A 25,990-nucleotide genomic window follows, 5' to 3' on the forward strand; every position below is an offset into this window, starting at 1 on the left:
AAGCACATTTGTCTGCATTTCCTGTCATAACAGGAAGAGTGTAACTTCTTCCTCTCTACAATGGCTTCAGTTCTGCTTCCCACCTCCAGCTCTTTCTCCCTCAGGGCTTTCCAAGCCATTCCTTGCAAGACAGCAAGGCCGTGCCTCTTTCTGCACTGGTTTTCAGCTCCGCTGTGCTGGCAGATGCCTCATTCACTATTGCTCTCTCCTTAGGCTTCTTGCTCACACTTAAAATTGAAAGTAATTTGACCTAAATATTTACCTTATGCTAATTCACTTTAAATTATGTTCAGAACATACATTTGCAATACAAGCACACTTAAGCTGAAATATAAGGCACTCTCGAAATTCATGGTTCAGATCAGCAGCTCTCTTCCAACTTTACTTCTCAGGTAGTCTCATGCAATGTGAAAAATGCTGTCTCAGTGCTTAAAGATCACTACAGTTTTGGAGTCATTAAAACTTGGGATTGTATTCTTTGCTAATGGAAGCCTAAATTTACCCCTGAAAAAAAAACAAAATAAAACAACAACAACAAAACAGAAATGTGGTCTAACTGTAATGCTAAAACATGTTTTGTGACATGCTTTACTGTGTACAATTTAATGTAAGCAAGCAAGCAAGCAAGGTAATTCAAATATGTAAAAGATAAAGGATATGTCATGATTAAGACAATGGTTCATTGAACAAAATGATGCTTGTTGCAGAGATAAGCATCTATGGCTTTATATGGAAACATTCTCTAGGGTGAGTGTGTGTGTGTGTGTGTGTGTGCGCGCACGTGTGGAAATCACACAATTTCTGATTCTGAATAAAATTGAGACTGAAAATATCAGGAAATTGATAGAAAAAAAGTTTCTTGTATAGTTCACATTCATGTTAGTACTAACATGCAATGCTTTCCTCTGTTTCTACAGGGGAGTTTCTGATTCAGCTGACAGTCTCTTACTCTTTGCTTTTAAATAGAAGTGAAGCATAGATAAAAATAGATGCATGAGGCTGAAATTAGTTTTGAAACTAACAGCATTAGGTATCGAAGTCAGTAGACCAAATCTAGGTCTTCCTGCAAATGGTCATTTCCCTCTAGGATATTCTTCCCCTGTTCCATAACCTCACTTTACTTATCTGCCTTAATTTGTTCTCTATGGTGCTGATAGCTGCAGTCAGTCTTGTTTTATAACTTTACAGATCTGCTGGAATCAAAGGATGATAAAAAAATCTATTAATGAAAAAGTTAAGTAGTGAGTGTTTATTACTGTAATATCGCGTATAATTACTTAGACGTGATACTTTAAAAGGGTGTTTTAAATATTTAAGTACCTTGATATAGAAATATACACTTCCTATGGTATTTAATAAAACTTGAGACCCCAGCAACTCATTACAAATTGGGAGAGTTTTAAACAGTGTGATAAGTTCAACTCAGTTTTAACCATGAATCCATCACTAGTGTGCTTCAGAAGCAGGAAAAATAAATGTAGAACTAATGATCAAGGTGATCAGAGTGATCACCATATAAGAACAGATCTTTCTGGATACAAACTAGAAAAATCAGCATGTTAAAATCAGAGGGTATTCCAGACCTGAAGCCAGAATGCCAATGGGTTAACCAGCCCTCTTTCCTGGGTCAATGTACCTCTGGGTTTAGCTCTCAGACCATGGATTTAACAAGACATTTTGCAAGTGACCTTGTGTAGTAGTAATACAATATCATTATGTCATTACACATATTTATTTTAAGCCCTGTCTGGACTGTTGTGAAGGAAATTTCAGATGATCCCAGCCTACAGTAGACCACAAAAGGCCTTCACAAAAGCTAACAAAAAATTTCAAAGTGTTGAAAAATAAATAGAAAATTTATAAGGACTTTTCAGAGGAGACTGAATGCAATTTCTCTTTCATATGCTGACAACAACAGAACTAGTTTCTTTTTTTTTTTTTTTTTTTTAGTTAAAAAACCATGAAAATAATTTTCACCCACGTCTTCGCAAATCCCTTCCTCTTTTTTATTTATTTATTTTTTTAAGTAATCCAGAATTCTTCATAGCAGCCTTCACCAATGTGTTTAATGGCAATTTCTGCATACTGAACTTGTAGCTGTCAGGAGCTTTCAACATCCATTTTCAGTTCTAAAATTTTTGGCTATCAGTTCTATTGGTGGTACAACTAATATCATGTATACAGTTGACCCTGGTGGGTGGTAGTCAAGATTACCATAATTTCATGAGCCCAAGCAACAACAGCAGCAATTTATTCCATACTTATGAAGAGTACATACCCAGTGTCATAATAGAAACAAGAAAGTGTCTAGTCATATTGACTATTTATAACAGGATTCTCTTGAGAATTTTAATTTACATTTAAGACCATGATGGTAACCAAAATACCCAAATAAATATACACTCTAACCCTGTCCGTTATTTATACTCTCTCTCTCTCTGGCTAGAAGCAGAGCGAGAGGGATTTTTTCAGATGGGCATTTATGAAAATTGCACAACTGGGGTTAATCACAGAAGATTCAAACATCCTTGCTGCCTTTGTCATCACACAGTAACTATGACAGCCAGGAAAATATAGCCAACTGGCAGCCCACATGAAGCAACGTTAAATTAATGACTCCTCCCAGTTAAAACACTGAATTCTTCACTCACTGAAGTCAATGACAGAGCTCTTGCACAGTCCAGCATTACAGGACTGGGCCTCTATCAGTAGGTTGAGGCCTAACTGAGGTTGCAGTAGTTTTCCCAGAATTTTGAATTTTCAGATAGTTTCTGGAAAACTACAGATCACACAGCATATTGCACATTTCCATGAGATTTGCAGCCAGAGAAATATAACTCTTTTCACAGTGTCAACTTATATTTATTACTTGTTTGGTCACTAAAGTACACAAATCCAACCAACTGGACTTGCTCTAGAAGTCCTCTTGAAGGGAGGTCAGCACTATTTTTGTCCTTCCCTATCCACTTGTACAAGCCCTTTGAACAGTAGGGGAGTCTCCTGCTACAGTAGTGTTGAAGAAAACAGCTGTTATACTGAGAGAACAAGGACCCCATTCAATGGTTAGCCTAAAGAGCTAGTCAGGACACTGAGCAAATTAGTAGAAAAGCAAGGACAGCAATCATCTCCCACAGGCCTTGTAGTGGTTTAAAGGTTTTTTTTGCACAAACTGTGTTATCTAAAAAGATTCATCCTTGCAGAGAGGGAAGTCAGAAGAATTCAACTTTAGCTATCACCACTGGTTCAATACACACTTTGCATATTTCTATGTGTGCTGATTGAGAATCCATGTGCTTGATTATGCTGAGGATGCACAGTCATGTACGTCATGTTCCCATTTTACATGCCTTATACTTGTGAAACCCATACTGGGTTTGCATTTAAACAAACAAACAAACAAACAAACAAAAATACAGTTTCAAGTCAACTGATTTGCTGCTGCTTTTGTGAACATGTTTTGGACAGGTGGTAAGAAGGGAAACAAAACAGAACAGTTTTGTAAATGGAACAGTCCTTCATCCATATTCAGGTAAGTGGAGTTACAAATAAGTGTTGCAGAACTGTGCTTTAGCTGGTACCTTAATTTTATTAATCAAAACCTTTATTTATTTATTTATTTTGTGCAACTTTTAATCTGTGCTGTTCTTTCAGGATACTTATGTCATCAAATAACAACAACAACAAAAAAACAACAACAATATAAACCAGTTACTGTTTTAAGGTTGCTGTATGTGTATAAGTTAGAAAACAAATCAACTGATGGACCTTCTAACATAAACAGCAATGGCTCATGGGATACATTATATTTGAAGACATAGTGAGGCTTATGAAACAGTACATATCTTAAAAATAGTTAAAAGTATAACCAACTATTAGCAAAAAGCTAGTTATGTTTAATCGTATATATATCTCTAAAACTGAAAAGCCTGATGCTATTGTCCAAATGAATCAGTGGAAATCTTTTCACTGGCTTCACTGAGCTTTAAATAAGGGAACTATATGCAAAAAGGATAAAGTCAGTAGAATTTCTTTCTAAATTATGTTTCAATATATTAATTGAAACAGAGAAGCAGAGTCAAGCCAATTATATAGAGTAAAGTAAGGTAAATCTATACATTCAGCTTGACAGTTTATCTGACTAATCAAAATGATGGAAATTATCAAATACTAGCAAGATAAACACTTTGTGTACTAGATAAACACTTTGTGTACTAGCACCACAGTTGTTCATATTCTAGCATTTTAGTTTTATTGATGATTATTAGACCTGAATGCTGGTCACAGAAGCCTTGAAACTCTACAGTAATTTACTTGAAACACTAGCTGTATTTATTTTTAAAGTAAATTTAGCCTATTGAAAAGTATATCTTGTGCAAAACTGGGGATTACGTTTTCCATAAATATTATATTTGAGTAAATAGTTTTCCATAATAGCAAAATTTTTCAATATTATTTGCAATATGATAATTCAGATTCACTTCATAAAGAAAACCTGGCAGTGTGGCAAAGTTCTGAACAACTGGTGTCTTAATGTTTAATGATAAATGCAGTTCAATATTTCAAATCCAATTTCAATTCCAAGCTATAAAATAATTAAAACAGAAACAGTGCTGTATTTATCTTGATAGAATTATTGCTTCTTGGCTTGGCCCACAGCAATAGGAAACCATTAGGGTTAAAAAAAAAAAAAAAAAAAAAAAAAGAGAAACAACAAACAAAAAAAAATCACATAGTTTTTGCTTTTAAGTGTGATTTTATGTCATGAACACAAGTGAGTACACACACTACAGGTTTTAAAAATTTGAGGAAAGAATACTTAAAAATAATAATTCGTTGTTATGCCTAGATTGATTTTTATGATATTATGATATTATATAAAAACCTAGAAGTCTAATGACAACATAATCACCTCTTAAGAAACAACCTGGAAATATGAAGAAATTAATAGAACAAATAAAAATAATTAATATACTAATAGTAACATAGTATCAATTTCTTAAAAAACAACAACAACAAAAAAGCTACTGAAGATTACTGCTAAATTGCAGGCACGTGTATGAAGAGTGCTAATAGTAGCATTACATAATTTTATGGAGAGCTTCTCACACTTGTGAATCTCCACTTGAAACAAAACATCCATCCATTTGTTTACATCAAATGTAAACAGCATCAGCTTTTCACTGACTTTATTTTACGATGCCAGTTGTCGAATTTTATCTTTCTGAAATAGGAAAGCACTTTCTCTAGTTTATGACCATATTTTAACTAGCAGAGATAATGTTGATAACATGTGATGGCTACCCAGTCATTTCACCTGAAGCAGTGATATTAATTAAATAACCAATCCTGTTGGTTCTATTTAGCCATAACATCAGTAAGGGAGATTTTATTTTATAAATACATGTCAGTAGTATTTTATGTTGATTTTAGAATTTCTTAGGTTACTCAAATTCTTTTTAAGATTCATGTTCAGACAATAAAATACATGTTCAGACAATAAATTGTAAGATTTTTATAAAGTAGTGTCATTTTTACATGCTAGAGGTAAAAATAAAAACACTGAAAAGATGTAGAAAAATAATTTGTTATCTATGAATTCAGAAGAATTTTCTTCTGCAAATAAAGTCATAGCATAATAGTTCATAAAATATAGTACTAAAAGCATGAATCCTGTAAGAACTTGCAGATGTGCTTAACCATGTACATTACTCACTGAAGTCAAAGCAAATACAGAGTATTTCAGTATTTGCTGATACATGTTCATCTTTGATAGAGTCAAGGCACTGAGTAATAAATTCCTAGGTATACATGTTTCTAAAATTAAAAATACCTGTGTGTGAAGTTTCTGGTCGTTTCCAAAAGTACTTTTTCTTTCGCAGTATGTTGTTTACAGATATATATGTATATGTTGTTTACAGATATATATGTATATACACTTATAAAAAGTTATCATCTTTTCACTCACTTATGAGAGTGCTTGAGTCATCCTGGAGGTAAAATTATGGTGCTCAAAGCCAGTATTTTTTCTGCTTACCTGTCTGTTACGTTCATCCATAATCCTTGTAATCTGAATCTTTTTTCTCCCCATAGTCCCCGTTTTTTTTTCTCTCCTTCTTCCTTAAAATTACGTATTTTTCCCTTCTCTTTTCTTCCTCTTTCCCGTTTCCTCAAAACAAGCCTCCTTCTTCAGCACTTGCACTACTCAGTTCACAGTCCCCTGCATCCGTTCCTGCTAAACACAGAAAGGAAATCAAATATTACTACTAAATTGATAACTTCTTGAAAGTTGTTATATGGAGCCAACTACGCATCATAATTATAATGTACTGTACAAGAAATTATAGTAAATTTGTACTGTTTCTAGAAAGAAACTTACAGAAGTCATAATAATATTCTTTTTTTTTTTTTTTTTTTTTTTTTCTTTCCTTTTCTCTTGTTTCCCTCCTGCTTATGGACAAACCCATCAATATATCAAGAAATGAAGAAAAGCACTGAAATACACACTGGCAAAACAACAGAATTAAGAACCTGTGGTTTTAAATATCACTTACTGCAGTAATATGAAAAATTAGCTAAATCAGAGACTTAATGAACCTTTCTGTACCTATGTATGCTAAGTAGGCCAGCTAATTCATTTCTGAAAGGAAAACAATCTTGTGTTTTGACAGCAGAGGTGATAATGTCCCTCATTATGCAAATAGGATGGCCTTTTATTAAAGTGCAATTTGATATATGAGAGATGTCAGCTAGTTTAAATCCAACTTTTTAAAACTTTATTCTTTAAGAATGTAGATTACAGCAAGTATTATTCAAGATACTAGAAGAAAACATTAGTGTGTTTTCCCTCATTTCATTTCAACATAAATTCCAAAGGGCTCTGACAAATGATTTATAAGCAGCAAATATGTTCATCTTTCCTTATAAAAATTCTTGCACCAGAAGCTATGCAGCACAAAATAATAGGGACAGATGATAAATTAAGAATGTTTTGAAAAATACTTTCACAGTTTTAGTAAGAAACCATTATTAGCTCACCAAAGTTTACAATACTGATTCTGTCACAAAAGTGAAGACTTAGATATGATAAAAACACATGTTGCAGTAAGCATTCCCTGCTTCACAAAATCTCATAAATCACAAAGTTAATTTCTGTCATGTCCAAAAAATTTTAGCATTACAAGACTAGATAAAAATGAAGAAAATACAGAAGTGATGTTCAATATAGTTCTGACGTAAAAAGCCTTTTTTCTTTTTTTCTTCTACCTTTGTTTGACTTATTTTTACATTTACATATTCTGAACAGAAGAGCACAGAGTTCTTTTTAATACAAAAGAGGAAAAAATCTTATCATCTAAATCATTTAAAATGATTTTTTGTGCTTTTATATTTGTTCCATTGTGTATTAAAAGTATTACCTTGGAAATCGAAATGTAGTGAACTAGAAACAGAGGCTGGTGTTTCCTTATTTATAAGTTCATAGTCTTGCAGCCAACCTGATATATTCTCTCAATATGTTATGTAACACTAAACTGATGTCCTGGCCATTTAATCCATTATTTGGCTCAGATTCAAAGCTACTGAGGTAGAAAAGCTAGACCTCACTCAATCTTCAATTCTCTCTTGCTTTTCTCTGCATACATTAAACATTAAATTGCTCAATGTTCTATCACTCTAAAAAGAAAAATAAGTTAACAAGTAACCAGTCAGTCTGAGTTTTCTAGCTATCCACTATAATATAAACAATTTGTTGGGCAAAACAAACTTTCTAGTGTAACACTTGCTGCCTTTCTTTACATCAAATCCTTTTTATATTTATGTTTTATATTTAAGCATATTTACACATGCGTTAATCTTTACCATAACGCAGAATGTGTCATATAACACGGACAATTGCCAATTTTATAAAAAGTACATGCTGCAAACATTTTTTGCCATATTTTAACTTTTTGAAAAGAGTTGAACTTTTCACTGCTTAAAAAAAAACATAATGGAACTATTTACAACAACAACAAAAAACTTTGAAAAAAAAGTAAAATTGATCACATGTATTTCTAAAACTTTTTTTTTTTTTTTTTTTTTTTCTAAACAAAACTTGGAGACAGTCTTATCTGATACTCAGTGTTGACAAACAAAACCAGCCTATTTTTAGAAACAGTTTTGAATTTCCTTGGACTGGGTTTCTTTCCTGTTTTTCCTCCAGTCTTACCTCTGATACAAAGAGCAAGTTAGAATGGTGTTTCCCATGCACATGCAGGACCCAAAGGAGCCTAACAGGCTTTCTCTGTAATGGTAAGCCAATACGCTAATCCACAGCAAATGCATATGGAACAATTTCCTCTCCTTTCATTCAGCTGAAGCCAGTGGCACTATCGGCTTACAGTGCTACGCCTGCCTAAGCTCTTATTCACTTCAAGGTGGAAGGTCACAGTGGACAGATTAGAGCAGTGGTGACAGGGTTAGCAAGGATGAGAGCTGCTTTCTAGATCAAGATGCCGATGCTGAGTGAGTTCAGAGAAAATCACTGAATGCTGAGAAAATTGATCAGGAAGGACAAATTTTAGCGAAGGAGCTATATGTTGAGTCCTTCCCACACATTTGTCAGTTCCATATTCAACAAAATACATTTTAGTTCCACATTGAACAAAAACATTTATAGAGGGTTTAAAGTCAGAACCATAACAAGTCCTACAATCTACACAATGTTGCCTTAAAATAATTCATAAAACAGTTGAATGGTTGAATTTTGTTCTTCATTGCCTGGAATAATCCACTAACCACACTAACTTTATCTTAAGTGGCAAAGTGGATGTGCAGGTAGACAAAGATGTAGGAGCAAGGATGTCTTTGTTATTAAATATTATTATACAGTCTGAGAGAAACTGAAGGAGAAAACAGAATGTGTTAGATCATATGTATCTGACATACAGTTTGCAAGGAAACATGTTTCTGCTTTAACAGGCAGCAGGTTATGTTTTCTTGCACAGAAAAAAAGTCTCTCTCCATTTGCTTTTTGCTTACTAGTCTAATTCCAAATGAAAGGTATTCAGTTTGTCTGGCAAATATATTTCCTTTATTTTATTTTATTTTATTTTATTTTATTTTATTTTATTTTATTTTATTTTATTTTATTTTATTTTATTTTATTTTATTTTATTTTATTTTATTTTATTATTTTATTTTATTATTTTATTTTATTTTATTTTTTCTTTCTTTCTTTCTTTTTTTTTTTTAAAGGAAAAAAACCAACAAACAATAACTTCTGCTATTTATACTGCTACTAGAAACAATCTGAGAATGCTGTAGTTTCCTGTATCTCTGTCCTCCTCTTTATAAACGTATATATATACCAACACATACTGCTCTACATGCTATGCTTAATATGTGTTTGCCTATAGTTCTAATTGTGTCTTCAGCACATACATTTGCACACATGCATACATAAAGCAGATAGCTGGTCTGATTCCAAATCAATTGGATTCAGATGAGTGAATCTAGACATCTGATTCAAGGGTTATAACCTTCAAAGGCTGGTGACTTCTGAGTCTAACAGAATGCAAAGAACAGTCGAGACCAACAAATCCCCACGGCTGTTTTAGGACTTCACCAATGCTCCTAACACTTTTTGAAAGTTCCTGCAGGATTAAGCACTACAGTATCAACTATTCAGTTTCCATTAACTGATAAATTGTATTTCCCTAATATAAATAAAGCACACTAGCTAGAAAAGTTGAAGATCCTACATGACTCAATAATACTTGCAAGCTTTCATTATCTAAAAAAGAACTTAAAATAATTCCAGAAGCTTTGCTGAAGTAACTGTCCACATAAAAGAAACCTTCCAACTTAATGACATGGTTACATGCAAGCAGTTTGTATTTAAAGAAACACAGTTACATGCTATAGTGCTACAGTCTTCAGCATTTTTTTCTTTTTGCAAACCCAAACATGGAAAAAAAATCAGACTGCTTACAAAAAGAGGAACTTCATTTTTGGCGGGCTTCTGTTCACTATATGATTTGGCAGAGGCTGTGATAGCTGACAGAATATTGATCTGAGATTTGAGAAGGGTGAAGAAGACTAATGGACAAATGCAGCAGACCATTCGACTGCTCCTGTCTCTCTTTGCGAATGCTCGTGCACAGACATACACATGCGCGCACACACACACACATGCACACACACTATCCCTTCTCTGCAACACAGAAGAATCTTGATAGAATGGCAGGAAACACGCACAGAGCGGGCAGGGAAGGATATGATGTCAGCAACCACAAACAATAAAAGGTGTAAAGGTGCTTCCTTCCCTAAACTGTTCCAGAAGTGCAAAATGGGAACCAAAACTCTCCACTTCCTTCTCCGAGCAGAACTGTCTGAATCTGCTTTGCTGCAACACCCCAGATAGAGTTCTTTGAACAAGGCACACCAGGGGCAATAAGGAGTATCAAAACAGGAGAGTCACAGTATTTAATTTATAAACAAGAAGGTGGCCAGAGAACAGCTAAATTGAAAGGTGTGGGGGCTTAGTATTTTCATGGTTGCTTTACAGAAGAAACAAACTCATCATCAAGATTTACCTGTTCCATTATGTAGCTTGCATTCGGAATGGATTAGTTTAAAACTAAAGAACCAAACCAAATCTTTTTTATTTTCATCATGTAAGGAAGCAAACAAACAAACAAAAAATGCTGTTCCTGTTCTCTCTCCAATCTTACTTAAGACAAAAGTCACTTCAAAGTCTATGAAAGCTTTGTGTGTAAGCCCTTTTGTTTATTCAAAAGAGTTTTGAATCAGATTATAAATAAAAATCTAGATGTACCATGAATACATCAGCTATTTGCTTAATGAAAAAATAGCTGCAAAAAATGCAACATAACTGTGAAAATTCACAGCAGGGAATACATACTTTAAATGAAATGGTCACTGAAATATTATCTGTAAAAGCCTTAGCTGACCAAGACCCATATGCAGACAAAGACCGTAAAGAAACAACTGGGCATACTGCATCAAATAAAGTCACTGCTCATTTTGGGTCTGTCACCTTGAGCCAGATAAACTTGCAATAAATACAGAAAAGAGCGAAAGTAATATTCATCTCTCATGTTATCCTACTGAGATTAGCTGATATTATATCCAAGATAGAAGTAGTCCTTCACATTTAATGTGGTTTGGTTGCAGAGTCATTACAAAGGACACAGTTTGGCCCATTAACAGAAACGTTATGATAAAATTATATATGTCATCACCACGGTAATACATCAGTAAAGCAGAAATGGCACAATCTATGGTATGGTTATCCAGGCAGAAAGCCATGCAACAAATGAATCTGAGTCATCTTAAGGTTTCAAACATCTGTCCACAACATTCTGATTTAGAAATTAAACATAACCTACATTTATGTGTTTTGATCTTATGGCCAGATTGCCACATTAAAAGATGCGGAAGGGAGTTCATTTTAATCTACTAAATTTAACTCTCAAGAGATCATGCATTTTGCATGAAGCAAACATTTAGGCCATAATGAATGTAATATAACAGATGAAATACTATTGACTACTCAGTATGTCAAACTGAAAAAGACCACAGATAGAGAAAATATTTGTAATCTTTAAGTACCAATGCTCATTCATCTTGTCATTTACCTAATCTAAAACAAAAAGGAACTTCGGAAAACAAACGCAGCCTTCCCTCTAATTTATGATGCAAGTTTAATTTACAACAGAGAACAAATCAAGGGCAATGAAGTTCTGCATTAATCCAGGATTAAAAAGTTCATTAACTTGCAAACAGCAAAATAAATCTCTGCATTTAAGTTATTAATTGAAAGTTTTACTGAAAAGTTGAATTATTTGATATGAATGCATATTTTTTTTGCTACTGATTTTGAAATCATCTGCTGAATTTTTAAGATTTTTTTCTCTAACAGATATTTCCTGTATTTATGTATTTATTTATGCTTAAATGATAGTAGAATGTGTTTATTTTTAAGTCTTGTATTCAGGAGATCTCTCTCTCTCTCTTTTTTTTTTTTTTTTTTTTCCCATTGACATTCGTATTTACTTATAATTTGATTTATTCTCATTATACTGAAAATTTAGTAATGAATTTCAGAAAATTCTTCTTTTTCAACTGATTTGTTGTCTTGTAACTGATACCATTAGTTAGTTGTATGGCCAAGAGGAAGAGACATGAGAATATCTGGCATTTTCAGATTTTTTAAATTTGGAGTTAAATGAATACTTTGGATCCCTTGAATCTGACAGCTGTGGTCACTGTAGCCTACAACTCAAATACTGTACCAAGTTATCTCATAGAGCAAAAACTTATGCAATATGGGTGCAGGAGTTTCAGTTGTTATAGTTTTGTGAAGTTTGCCTGAAAAGCTTGTCTGGGCAAACTCAGCATCATTGCCAAAATAGCTGAGAAGATGATACTCCCTACCAGTGGTCCTACCTCATCATGCCACAGACACTGCTTCTGAAAGGACTGGTATCTGGATTCTGAAAGTGGAGTCTGCAGCTGCAGAGTTTCAGCTGATCCACACCTAAGTCAGAAGGAGAGGAGTGACTCTAGCCCACCTTCCACAGATTGTGCTGTGAGTTGTCCGTCAGGCACAGAGGATAGCTTTCTGAATGGTGCACACATACTATATCAGCCCTGGATATGCTGATAAAGATTCACGGAAGGAGGGCCAAAGGCCTTCCGAAGGATTGTGGAATTTGCTACAGACGGTGAGTCATTCCTTGCAGCAGTGCACCAAAAGAGGAAGCAAACACTGGTAATCTAGATGAAAACTGATTGCCTGCAGCCCAACAAGAAGAGATATGTGCCTGCTATGCTTGAAAAAGAAAGAAAGACTTGGCTAGTTTACAACATTTTTTTTTTTTTTTTTTAATGGAATAGGTGAAGAAGAATATTGGATTTGAAAAGCAAAGAACATATACAGTAATGCATATTTTAAGGAAAGCAATTAAGTGAAATGCTAGAATTCTAAAAGAAAACATGCTCACAAAAAGTTGCTTTTAAATCTACAGTGACTTGCAGGTGATATTTCAGTGTCTATCCACCACAGAATTGGAAAGAAAAACAAGTATTCTGAAGGAAAAGCTTACAGGTTCATGATTAGGTTCATGGTAAATCTTTGGGTAGCTAGACAGATATAATGGGAGTCTGACCAATAAAAATGGAATAGGATCCTTGAAGTGTTTGGGAGACTGGCTCAAGTTTATCAAATCAAACAAACTAATAGTACAAGGGAATAAAGGATTGAAAGCTGAATCACTTAAATTTGTCTCAAATGGAGACAGTGACTAGGAAAGTGAACCTGTCTGAAAATTAAGCAGGGAAATTGGACTGTTGGAATTTCAGCTGGAAGTCTGAATAGTTTTGAACTAATATTTTGATTGCATGGCATTATAGCTAATAGATGTCTACTAAATACCAGGAGAAGTGTTTTACCAGTTCAGTCCTCCACAGAACTGTCTGGAGGAGTAGAGGAATCATTTCAGTGTTCAACAGGCTAAGATTTAGCATCTTTTGTTTTGCAGAGGTGCCTTGGAACTACTTTGGTCTTGATTTAGCTATACTTAAAGAAGATATTCATGTTTACAGTTTGGGAGTAAAGAGTTTTGGAGGGTGTTGGCTTTTTACAAGAAAAGTCTAAGATTTCTAGAGCTAAGTCATCGTATAACCTGTAAGTAATCTCTAGCTGTGGTTAAGGTCTAGATTTACAGATTTGTTACCATTGCTTGTATGTGAGGAAGTCTGTGGTAAGGAACACAAATCTCCACAATGGCTTTTAAGAAACAGGGGACAATTCCAGGTATTTCTTGAAGAAATTATGTACTGTAATTTTGAGTCTAAACCCAGGTACAAGTACCTGGAAATGCTGATACAGATGGCACAAAACTTTAGATACACTTCCATTGAAGAAAATAAGGTCTGATTTTCTGAATTATTCTTTGTTATTGGAAAAGATGTTTGAGTACTTCATAATTTGCTGAATTGCAGTAAACTTGGTTCATGCACTTAGACAAAAGAGCTGGAGACGGCTGTCTGAGCTGTGATCAATGATCAGTACTGAAGCAATAGAGAGAATATATGGAGGAGACAAGAGAATTCTGGGTAAAACAAGTGGACTTGTTCAGACTACACAGACCTTCTTCATCCAACATGCTCCAAAGGAATTTCAATCCTCCCTTTCTCACTCAAAGGGCATGGCAATTTGTAACAAAAGCTGAGTTCTGCTATTCTAAGTTTGTGCTGCACCACCACTTCATCTTTGTGAGGAGGAACAAAGATTAAGGTTGTAGAAACCCAAAAATCATTTAGAAAAGTGATATCTTGCACATTTGCTAATTAAAAATTTAATTTTTAGAGAAAACAATATTTTATAAACAGGAATTCTGTGACATGATTTAAAAGGCCAAAGCATAAGAAACAAAAGTCTTTTTAAAATACTAAGCAAGCAAATGAGTGAGCACTGTATTTGGCTGAAGGACTACACTGAAAATTAGGAAGGATCATATAGAATGGAGACAAAAACCAGGATGAAACTATCTTTAAGCTGAGAACATAAGTGCATAACTGAAAAACAAAACCCAAGATATGAATAACTTCCTCATTATAAAAAATATATGGGCCTCTGCCAGAAAACAGATTCTGTAAGAAATGTTTTGAAGGGGTTGATAAAAAGGAACGCTCTGCAACTTGAGCAAAAAAAGTGACAAAAATTATCAAGGTACAGCTTGGATTCAAGTAAAACTGTTTTGGATTAATAATGGGAAAAACCTTGACAGATAAACTGTATAAATATGATATGGTTGTATAGCTTATTTTTTTTTCTGCCTGCAAATTGTTGCTTGTGGTGTTGCTATTTTAAGTGTTGTTTAAGTAATGGTTGGAAGATGAAAGAAGACAGAGTGGATAAGCTTACTGCTGGTGAGTATAACTTCTCTGATCTTATAGACCTGGATACTTCAATAAAAGGCAACAAATAAAATATGTTCAGTATTGTTTTATGGAGTCTTGATTTATGACCATGAAAGAGAAGCTGAAAACTGAGATATATTGGAAGACAGTTCAGTTATAGAAAATACAAGAAGAGAACTATTAAGTAAAACTAAAACAGAAACATGTTTGGAGATACCAATGATGAAGAGGGGAGCTCATACTGTGAGCTGCGCATTAATACCTGATAACGCACATTAATTCTCAAGTCTTGCTAAATTTAGAGAAAAAAAAAAAAAAATCTTGTAAAGAGGCAGTATCAAGGAATTATTTTAGTCCCTTGCAAGTTTCCCTGTCCCATAATTCATAAGCAACTCATAACTCTGTGAATTTGGATAACTATTCAAGCCCAGAAGGGGCAGTATCTCTTACTGATATCCCCTAATGTGGGTGCTGGCTGCACATTTCAGCTTCCTGACAGGGAGCCAAAGCAATCAAATGTGAAGGACTTCAAGTAGGTGTCTGAAAGCCACAGACGATCCTCAAATTCTGACCAAATCTTGTAAATATCTAATGGTTTTGTTCCTTTTATTTTTGAAAAAAGTACTCTGTTGTAACCAGTCACCCATAGCCATCACTGACATGTCACAATGGACCGCTTCTGAGGCAGAAATTTTAAATCCAGAAAATGACTTAGATTTTTGTGGATCTACCCCTTTATACTAATGTAAATATAAGGAATGATCCATCATTAGCACTGGAAAAGTTTGACAAGGTTTGCAGGCAGAGGTAATATCTATCAATTGATTATATTGAGTAACATAGTTGGAAAAAATAAATCATCTTTAGGCTGTACGAGTTGTTTAGATCCTCAGGGTACCCAAAACTCACCTTTATTTCCAGCTGTATTATCTAATACAAACATTCTCCTATTTACGATGTTACACCATCTCAGCTACAGTTATATTACCAGATTTTTTTCTACAAAATAGACCTAAGCACATAACTTTAACAAATAATTACTTTTATTAGTTTTCTAAAGCAACCTAGGGTAATTCACCCCAGCAATCTATTTCTTAGACAGGAATGATCATACACAAAGATGTCCTACTTCTCTCTTTTGTGTATCCATTTCCATAAACATGCTCTTTTCATGTTAATTCCTGACCTTCCCAGAATTGTGAAGAATTAAATATAGTTCTAAAATCTAAAGTAGACTGCACAATATGGAAAACTGCTGAACCACTAAGTTTTCATACATTTTGTGTAAATGTTAATATGATAAATATGAGCATTAAAAGCTCTGACACTCCCTGGACTGAACTGCTTGCCCAGAGACAGCTGCAGGCTTGGTAAATAAATAAATAAATAAATAAATAAAGGCAAGGGAAAGAAGGAAATATATCAACCTTCCCGATGACCATGACAGCTGAAAAGTCTATGTTAGTGCTTCCAATCCCACTCAGACATTTATTTATTTATTTATTTATTTTTTCCCAAGGACAAAAGGAGATGAAATGTATGTCAGGTACATAATAAGGCTAATAAAAAAAAATGAATGCACCTGTATTTCACTGAATGACAGTGAGGAACTGTCTCTGTGAAATAAACATCTTTTTCTAATGACAAAGCTCCTAAATTAGGATGGGTTGCTGCTTTTAAATACACGAAGTACATACAATTTAAGCAGAAACTACTGAAATCAGAATACACCTGTTCTTTAAAAAAAAAATAAAAATAAAAATAACAGATGAAAGAAGAAAAGTACTGCGGCATCAGTATAGCAAAACAGCAGTTACATTGTCATTATGAAAATCTGATACCTCTTATGAGCTACATGATAAGAAATGTGTGCATATTGGCCAGTGTCTGCTGCATGGAATTTTGCTTGTTTAGGATGAGACATACGTTAGAAAAATGTAAGGTTCTGACCGCCAAGAAATGATATAAACTAGCTGTACCTGCTGTTGCTAGCACCCATCATTCATACACTGCGGCTACTTGCTTTCTGCTTCCTGGCTGTGTCTTGCCAAGAAGCATCTCTCCAGACTGGATTCTCACTGGTTTTGAACCAGAAAAGATGCAAAAGCAGACTGTACTATAGGAAAAGATAACAAGGAATTTGTTATGATGGAGATATCAGGAAAAAAAAGATTCCTTGAGACAAGAAATAAGCAAGGTGCCTGAAGGATAACCTGAGTTATATTATCTGTTAAGGAAGAATTTTTCTGTTGTTCTGGCTTAATGGAATATTCTTTTTTTTTTTTTTTTTCTTCTTTTTTTTCTTGCTGGTGCTGAAAAGGGAAAGCAATACGTGTGTTTATGTTAACAATATTAAGTGAGAAAGAGAATGGTGGAACAGAAGATACATGTCACACTGCAGAGTTTGATATGATAAAGAGCTAAAAAAACTCCAGTTTAGATACTGAAGATACGCCTTGAACCAGAAACAAAGACGTAAATAGCCCCTTCTAGTTTATGGTGCTATTCAACCACATTACAGTTCACCTTTGGTTTTTAAAAATTGTATTAGGTAAGTAATTTGTACTGTCCACATGAAGATCTGTTCTAATTTTTCACAGAATTGGAGCCTAACCGTTCTCACATTAAGACCTGTAGAAGCAAATTCTCTACTGAAATAGAAGGTGTTTACCACAGAGATACACCTAACACTGTACAAGTGCAAAAGCCACATGTGAACATCATACCCTGCCTTCCAAACCCTAGCTGTAACCGCTCCATTAACACATACAGCTGTATTTATTTATTTCTTACACAAGCAAAATACATTATATTTGGTAATAGCCAATGCTAAAAGTCAACATCTTTGTCAGATATTAGTAGAAAATACTAAAACATGTTTAGTTTGCAGAGGGTAATACAGTGCAAATTGCTTGACAGTCTCTTCTATTTTGAATGAACAGTTTTTTCTAAACAAATCATTGACAGCATTGCTTGTATTATTGTTGTCTTATGAGTATACTGAAGAACAAAACAAAACCTTAATCAATAAACACAAAGATACATTAGCTAAATTTTTTTGTGGCCTTGAATATGCATTACTTTTTCTCAAAAGTGACACTCTTTGAGCTCTATTGGTATGCAAGGTGATTTTTGACAAAAATATTCTCAGAAACAGAAGGCTATGGCTAAATTATCATGCAGTATAGCATAAAGAATTGAATCTAAGATTGAGATACAAACACAGCTGAGATGTGCTCTTCTTCCTGCCAAAAATATTTCATGTCACCTTCATTTTTGACTCAGTTTTTCTCTTGGAAACCTGGAGATAAGAAACCTGGGGATTTGTTCACGTAAAGATTCTGAAAAGTAAGGTGAATATTTATTAAAAGATAATAAAATTCTGAGTGCTTTTAGTAAACATACTGTAATTTCCCTTTAAAATAGTAAGCAAATCATTTGGCATATTTTAAAATTATCAAAGTAAAGGGCAAGATTACGACCACAAAAATAATAATATCCATATTTAAATCACTGATTTCAGAAAGTTATAATTATCCTATATATCTCAAACATTTATATACACAAGTTGTTCTAGCACTATAACCTTTTATGCTAATGCATATCTTCTTAAAATAAAGATATTTGACAGTACTGTCATATAAGGTCCAACATGGTACACAGCAGATTCATCAATTTCCTGTTTCTTACCCTCTTTATCTTACAGCATCCTAATCAACCTAATTAAAGCTTCGTTCATTTGAAACCTCAGATGACAATTTGTTTAACTCTATCCCACTGTGGTCTTTTTATAAAGAGAATTAAATTTGATCTTCTGACAGCAATTATTAAATGATCCCAACTGGCCCCAATTAAGACACATGGCTTACAGGCCTCAAAATCCAATAAAGTGCCAAGCCCTCTCTTTCACTTGTACATCTTCCTTTACCTTGTTTTATTTTTCTGAAAGCCAATTAAGCTTATCTTATCAAGTGGAACTGAATGCTGTTGTGTAGACTAATTCAAGATACAATTCATCAACTCACTTTTATAGTTATACTGAAGTAAGAAAATCATGCCCCAAATTATCCTTTTGAAACCCCTCCCCGATTCAATTCATCCAGCTTTTAAGGAAAAGAAATGCTTTAACACCTTTCACCATGTGCACGTGACCTATATATACTTACTTTTAAAACACTGCCTACAAAAAGCAGTGATTAGAGGAATAAATCATGCTCCTCACTATGTTTTAATATATTAAAACTCCTTGCTATGAGTTTTACATTACTCACAATTCTTCTTATAGAAATAAGTCTCTTCTACAAGTGTTTCCATTGGGTTATCATCTTCTCATTTCAGAAACCTTGAAGAAATGTGACACTAACTTCTGAGGTTAACCTTTTTTTACCTTTAATTTCTGCTCTAATTTTTTCACATTTTTTCAGTAGTATGCTGTGAAAAAATGTTCCCATGATTTCACATAAAGGCAGGTAGCCCCAGGATTTGGAACTCATTGATTGTGTGATACTCCAGGGATACAGCTGAATTAAAACCAGCCTCATGAGACTGAAGTAACTTCCATACACATCTGGCTTTTCTTATTCTAAACCCTAACACCTGCCTGGAAATTTAACCCCTGTCTTTTCTCTGAAGAACAAACGGGACAGATTTATCTACTGCCATTTGGTTTAGGTCAAAGCTGAGCTGTATGATGTTCTGCTAAATTAATTGCAATGTAATTGATATTGTTTGACACAGTTTTTGAAAAGATGATGCTCCATCCATTTTATGACCAGACTGCGTTCTCTGTACTAAAATATCTTAGATCTTATGTTTCTGTAGATTCACCTTGAGCACAGCTTTGAGTAATAACTTATTAAAAAACAGCACACATTTTCTATCTTAATATTTCTAATGAATTGCTATATAAGATAAGATCATGGGCACAGACTTCATCAAGGGAGTAAGTAAAAGGGAAAAAAAAAAGCTCAAAGCAATACTATTTCAATTATGGTGAATGTTTTCTATATTTCTGTAATTTACATTCTGAACAAATGCATTCACAATATTCCTTAAACACAAAGAAGATTGAAATGTACTAAATTTCAATGCAATAACTCCTTTATTTGCAGGAAGATGTAAAACATAATTAGACATGTTTCCTGTCCAGCTTGGAAACACACTTGTCTTTGTAAAAAAATAAAAATAAAATGTGATGCTAACCACTTTTCAAAAAGTAAAATAAATTGCTAAATAACTGCAAATGTTGTTTTTATGAAATTAAAAAAATATTGACTTAGAAGAGCAGGAATCAGATTTACTCCCACGAATGCTATGTGACATCACTAAATATGAACTACAACAAGCAGTAACAGTTGATGCAGAATTTCTAATGGAGCATTGAAATTTCTGAAAAGTAAAAAAGATTTGAGTACACTGTTTCACATTTTTTTTTCTCATTGTATTCTAATAATCCCTTACAAGATGTTAATTTTAGATCATTCTTTTGCTAAAAACAGCAAACCCTGAAACAAAACTAGTGCAAAGAGCTGAAAATATCCCGTGGAAAAAAATCTGTACAGAAATCAGATCAACCCAAATCCTGCCATTACTCAGCACTGCAGTGACGTGCAGATGTTTGTAGTGGTTTAAAGAGCCGGGGGGGCTGGAAACTCTACGTACTCAACTCCAACATGATTGCAATTGAACCTCATCAAAGTAAGAGCTCATAATTTGTCACAGAAAACAGCCAATTAACATATGTTAGAAAAAGGCTCCCATAAAGATAATATATGATTAAAGATCCAATGCAGCTGTCACAAATAAAAATTTTGCATTTTAAATAGAAATATCAGCCTGGGTTTTTGAATTTTTATTTACAGTGATATACCATATATATATATAAATATAGGAAATAAAATAAAATAAAATAAAATAAAATAAAAACAACAAACAAACAAACAAACAAACAAACAAAAAAACACCACAAAGCAAACCAAAACAAACCAAAAAAACAAAACAATCAAAAACCCATTAACCCTAATTATAGTATTTCCTCCAGGTTTGGACTTACAACTTAGGGGGATCTGGGAGCTAAGGCAGTATTTACTGTTCTGACTGTTGTGCTGTGAATAGCTAAGACCCTTTCCAAAACACAACAGTTATTTTGTTTTAGTACTACTTTAGAAGACAGACCTTCATTGTGAGAGAGATGGCCTTCATTGATGCACTCTGTTGTCAAGACATTCCTCTGAAAACGCAGCAGATCCTTATTGCTTCAAAAAATACAGCACTGTGTATGATAGCCCCACAGCCAGTGCTGTGATCCTGGCCCTTCAAATGCACAGCCATAAGTAAATCTGGACTGCAGCCAGTTCCATTATTTCACATTTACATTGGCGAACGTGAGATAGAATATAGCCTGCAACCACCTTTTAAATAAATACTTTGATTAAATAGTTTTCACATATATGTGCATAGAAAATGAAGCCTGTTGCTTTATCAACACAGAATTCTGACTGTGACACTGACTGCTACCTATTCTGAACAATAATTTTTATTCCTCAAGTTTTGCACAGCAATATTTTAATTACTGAAACTGCATAACTGGGATGCTATTTCTTATAAGCATTATCTGTTTTTCCTGCTATCATTTAGGGCTCTATGTGGGAGTCAACAAACTGAAATTATTTGAATGGTATTCTATTTTGTATGTCTGAGTGTGTATGTCCTTGTCTTGACATCATGTTGTAAAAGGAAGTGCTTCCTCTTTTCTGTTTGAAAGAGACCCAAGAAAAACAAAGTTTTGAAACTCAGTGGTCTGACTGGATATTAGTCTGTATATATTTTAATATTGCTTTAATTCCTGTTCAGCCAAATATAAAAGTAGGGACAAATTTTAATCAAAGTGAACAAGTAATAGAATGGAAAAAAAATATTCATAAGTGATGATGATTTTTAATATATATATATTTTTTTAATCTTTGAATTCTTGTAATGTTTCAGAAATGCTGTTTCCATTAAATTAAAGACCAAGACCAAAAGCACTGCGTGTTTCTGATTCACTTACATGGTGCAAAATATCCTAATATCCTTTAATATTCTTTATTACATTATATTAACATGAAAAATATTCCTTGTGAATCACTGTATTGTTTTAACAAAACACGGTGAATAATGTTAAGGTTATGCTGCCTTTCTTTTCCTCAAGAGTGTGTTCATTGATTCCCAAGCAATCAGTAAAATTTTTGATTAAGATCTCAGAAATAGCTGAAAATCCCAAAGCTTCTCTGCTATTGAAACTTCCCATGTCTTTGACTGTCCCCAACTAATGACAGTAAACTATACAGCCTCAAGCTAAAGAGATTAATTTCCATTCTGCAATGAATAGACAAAAAGTGGACAAAATCCATTTTACCATCAAGTACATTGTTATGTCTATTCAAGGAAATACAATTTTGGCCCTAGAAAACAAGGGTGGAAATAATAAAATTCAAGGTGCAAATCAATTTGTACTTCATAAAAGATATAATAAATAAGAATTAGCCAAGAACTACATTTTGTTTGTATTTTTTTTTTTCCTTTAAGAACAAGGCTACATGTCATGGAGAAGCCAACTTCAAAGTTAGTATTTATTCCTGATTATAAAAGTGCTTTACAAAACCACTGCCAACAGTAATAACAGAATAATAAAAAGCAAGTTTTGCATGGTAAGGAAATATTGTGTCAGTGATTTCCTATTCTGTAAATCTAAATTTCCTCTCTTCACAGGTAAAATCAGATAATTTTAGAAGTTAATGACAAGTGTCAATCAAATGCTATTAAGTAATGCATATTTCAAGCAAAATTATGAAATTGACGTGCTGTTTATTTCATACCTGGGATACCTCCAGGTATGAAATTTCCTTTTTTTTTTTTTTAAATTTAGATTTAACAGAGTGTGCATGATGAAACATTTCCAAAAATTACTTCCAAAATATACATTCTTCTATCTATCTATCTATCTATCTATCTATCTATCTATCTATCTATCTATTTAATGTTGCAGAATATTAAGTGAAAACCATCCAAGGCAGTAACGGCTTCTACTAACTGGAATTATTGAAGACATGTCACAACGTAATTCAAAATGTATTTTTTTTTTTTTTCTGCAGTTATTTAAAAAATCTAATTGTGCAGCTTGGAAACAGAGTTCCAGAAAACAGCACTATACTTTCTGATTCTTTTGGTGCAACTATAAGTTTGCAGCATTTGTTCCGTCTATTTTAATATTAACACTAAGACTTTGGATGATGAAAAAAAAAAAGAGGGTATTGTACTAAATGTCCAAAACCACTCTGGTTTCCAACCTGCAGACTATATAAACTCTTGCACACACATCTCTATAGCATTATCTTGTTGAAATAAAGGAAAAATATGTTGATGCATCTCAGCATCTCTGATGAGTCCAGTGCTTGGCTCTGGAGAGGAGTGATGATGAGTTACTATTACATAGAAGGCTCTAAATCCTCGGGCTACAACAATGTGGTAGAGTAATAAAATATCATAAAAATGAAGCATAAAACTTTCGAAGTACTTCTCACAATTAAAAAAAATAAATCTGTACAGTCATGTTAATAGTGTTAATAGTTATGTAATGTTATATGTAATAGTTATGTAGTGTTATATGTAATGTATAAGTAAATAGTAATGTTAATGAATACTAACACTTTTGCAGTTAGTGTATATAAGCTATAGATGAGCACTGAGGAATTGAAGGCTTCATTTTGCAGTTTTTGCAGGTTTTTGCAGTTTTGCATTAAACAGCTACAGAACCTATTGAAAATATTCAAGTATAAATTAGGAACTTCAATTGCAACTACACTTTTCTCTGTTAAAATTTCTAAGTTACTGAAAACTAAAAGGGATACTTTCAAGTCATTTTAATCATCCAGCATTTCCCATACCAGCTCATGGATTTACTTTTCAACACCAGCAGCTTGAGACAAGAACAATCTGATTTATAGCCTATGCTAGAGGAGCTTGCTGTTCAGTTGTCATTATTTTCTTGGCTCCAGTAGATGGAAGCAACTCTCTTGCTGTGTTTTAAGTTTAGTGTGGTTTGGGGGCTGCTTTTTAGGCCAAAATCTTTATTTTTATATTTATTTTGTTGTCTGTTGATCCTTTGATGTTGGATTCCCAGATAATTTGTTCCAGTTCCCAGAGTAGTTTCTTCAGATGAGGGCCATGCGTTAGTAAGTCTGTAACTCCTGCTGAAACCTCTTGCAGGGATAAACAGAGACTGTTGCAAATCCGCACCAGCTTGTTTCTAGAAACCTCACTGCTGCTTAGTTGGGCAGAAATAGCCACTGACAAGAGACATCTAAGAAATTGTCTGTGGTCTCAATTCAGGTGTATATGGGCTGGTACTTGGCAACCTTACAGTACAACACCTTGCCAGATAAAAAATACACAAGGTCCTGCATTCTTTTCCTATTTCAGTTAAGCCACAGCATCACTCACTTCCCTTCACTGGTAATGAAGTGTGCTGACCATGACACTCAGCAAGGTGCCCAGGGTAGGCAGGTGTTAGGCTCTAGGACCACAGGCCACCCTGCTCAGCCTGGAAGGTCTGGCAAGAAGCAGAAGAGCAGCAAGAGCAGTGGTCTGATACTACCTGGAGCAGACTGTAAAGGTTTGTCCAAAATTGAGCAGGCTTTGCACCTGCCATGGACAAAAAGTATTCTGCGTCAAGATAGATTTGCATACAGGAGAGTAATAATATTTGCCCTTATTTTCTCAGCCCATAAGTCAGTGTCATGCTCTTCTGCCACCTAAGAAGGTGAGATTAGACGTTCATCTTTTTAAAGACCTGTCACCCTCAATTAAACAGGTGTCAACTTCTCTTAACCTCTGTGACATATGGTCACCTCATTTAATGAAAAGATACTTTTTTCCTGAGTCCCTGCAGTCAAACCAATGTGTGCTGTGATCCTGTTGATTCTCAGAAGCTAATCAATGTCAAGCTGGGTCAGATTTATGTACCACACGTTCTTTAGGATAGGGACAGTTTCTCCCTACAAGCTCCTATAATACAGAAAAGTAACAGGTAAAATAAAGAGCCTTCACTCATAACTAGAACATCCAGATATTACTGTATTCTTTCACATATTTACCTGTACCTGACAGAAGACCTCCACACATGTACAGGTCATCTATAAATTGAAACATTTTTCAGCCAATGTTGTTTTGAAGGCTAACAGAAATGAGATTGTTCCCAGTTAGTTGCAAAACCAAGATTCCGATCACCGTGAATGTTAGTTAAAGATGAGTGACACTTTCTCACGGGTTATAGTGATAGGAAAAGGAGTAATGGTTTTAAACTGAAAGAGGGTAGATTTAGATTAGATGTTAGGAGGAAATTCTTCCCTCAGAGGGTGGTGAGGCCCAGACCCAGGCTGCCAAGAGGAGCTGTGGCTGCCCCATACCTGGCGGTGCCCAAGGCCAGGCTGGATGGGGCTGGGGGCAGCCTGGGATGCAGGGAAGTGTCCCTGCCCATGGCAAGGGGGGTGGAACTGGGTGGGCTTTAATATCCTTCCAACCCAAAACATTCTATGATTTCACGACAATCTTTATAAAATGAATTATTTCTAACTTCTTGGCCAAATTACATCTTGGATCATTATTCAGCTCACATAAATTATAATGCAGTTGAACAAGGCATTTTTTGCTTTTTGATTTAGACATATTTGGAGATGTTTTGTCCTGTAACAAGTGTCAGTATTTCACTTTGGCTTTGCTTTCAGATTCAGGTAAACTATATATGTCTGTTGCTTATATTTTGCCTTCAGTGGTTGTATTGAGGCCTGATTTGTACTACACAATTAGAAAGCATTTTTATTAATAGGATTTTTTTCATGTCTGAAGTGAACAAAGTTTTCTTTCTTACTGCCTTTTCACAAAAAGTAATGCATAAAGAAAAAAATACATACAAGAACCTCCTTAGTGAAGATTAATCAGCATATGAACATTTTACACATATACATATATCTATTTTTATTTATGTCTAATTAATATCTACATTTCCTCTTCTCAAAAGTAACTC

The 25,990-nt window shown here is 34.1% G+C and overlaps 1 protein-coding gene across 14 annotated transcripts in view; it reads right to left on the reverse strand.

Annotated features, from left to right (window-relative positions):
- The window catches only part of MEF2C (myocyte enhancer factor 2C), a 139,468-nt gene that overhangs the window by 71,427 nt on the left and 42,051 nt on the right, over positions 1–25,990 (reverse strand). For 10 of the 14 annotated variants that reach the window (XM_082783651.1, XM_082783656.1, XM_082783653.1 and 7 more), the window contains one exon: positions 6,035–6,232. In XM_082783651.1, coding sequence (XP_082639777.1) covers positions 6,035–6,088 — 54 coding nt within the window. In that variant the 5' untranslated portion in view covers positions 6,089–6,232. Of the gene's footprint in view, positions 1–6,034; positions 6,233–9,970; positions 10,117–16,907; positions 17,045–25,990 lie in introns of those variants that run through there. The other 4 variants (XM_082783659.1, XM_082783661.1, XM_082783663.1 and 1 more) reach the window with 3 other exon arrangements.

This window comes from Aythya marila (assembly GCF_965140915.1).
Source record: "Aythya marila genome assembly, chromosome: Z".
Classification (NCBI taxonomy): Eukaryota; Metazoa; Chordata; class Aves; order Anseriformes; family Anatidae; genus Aythya; species Aythya marila.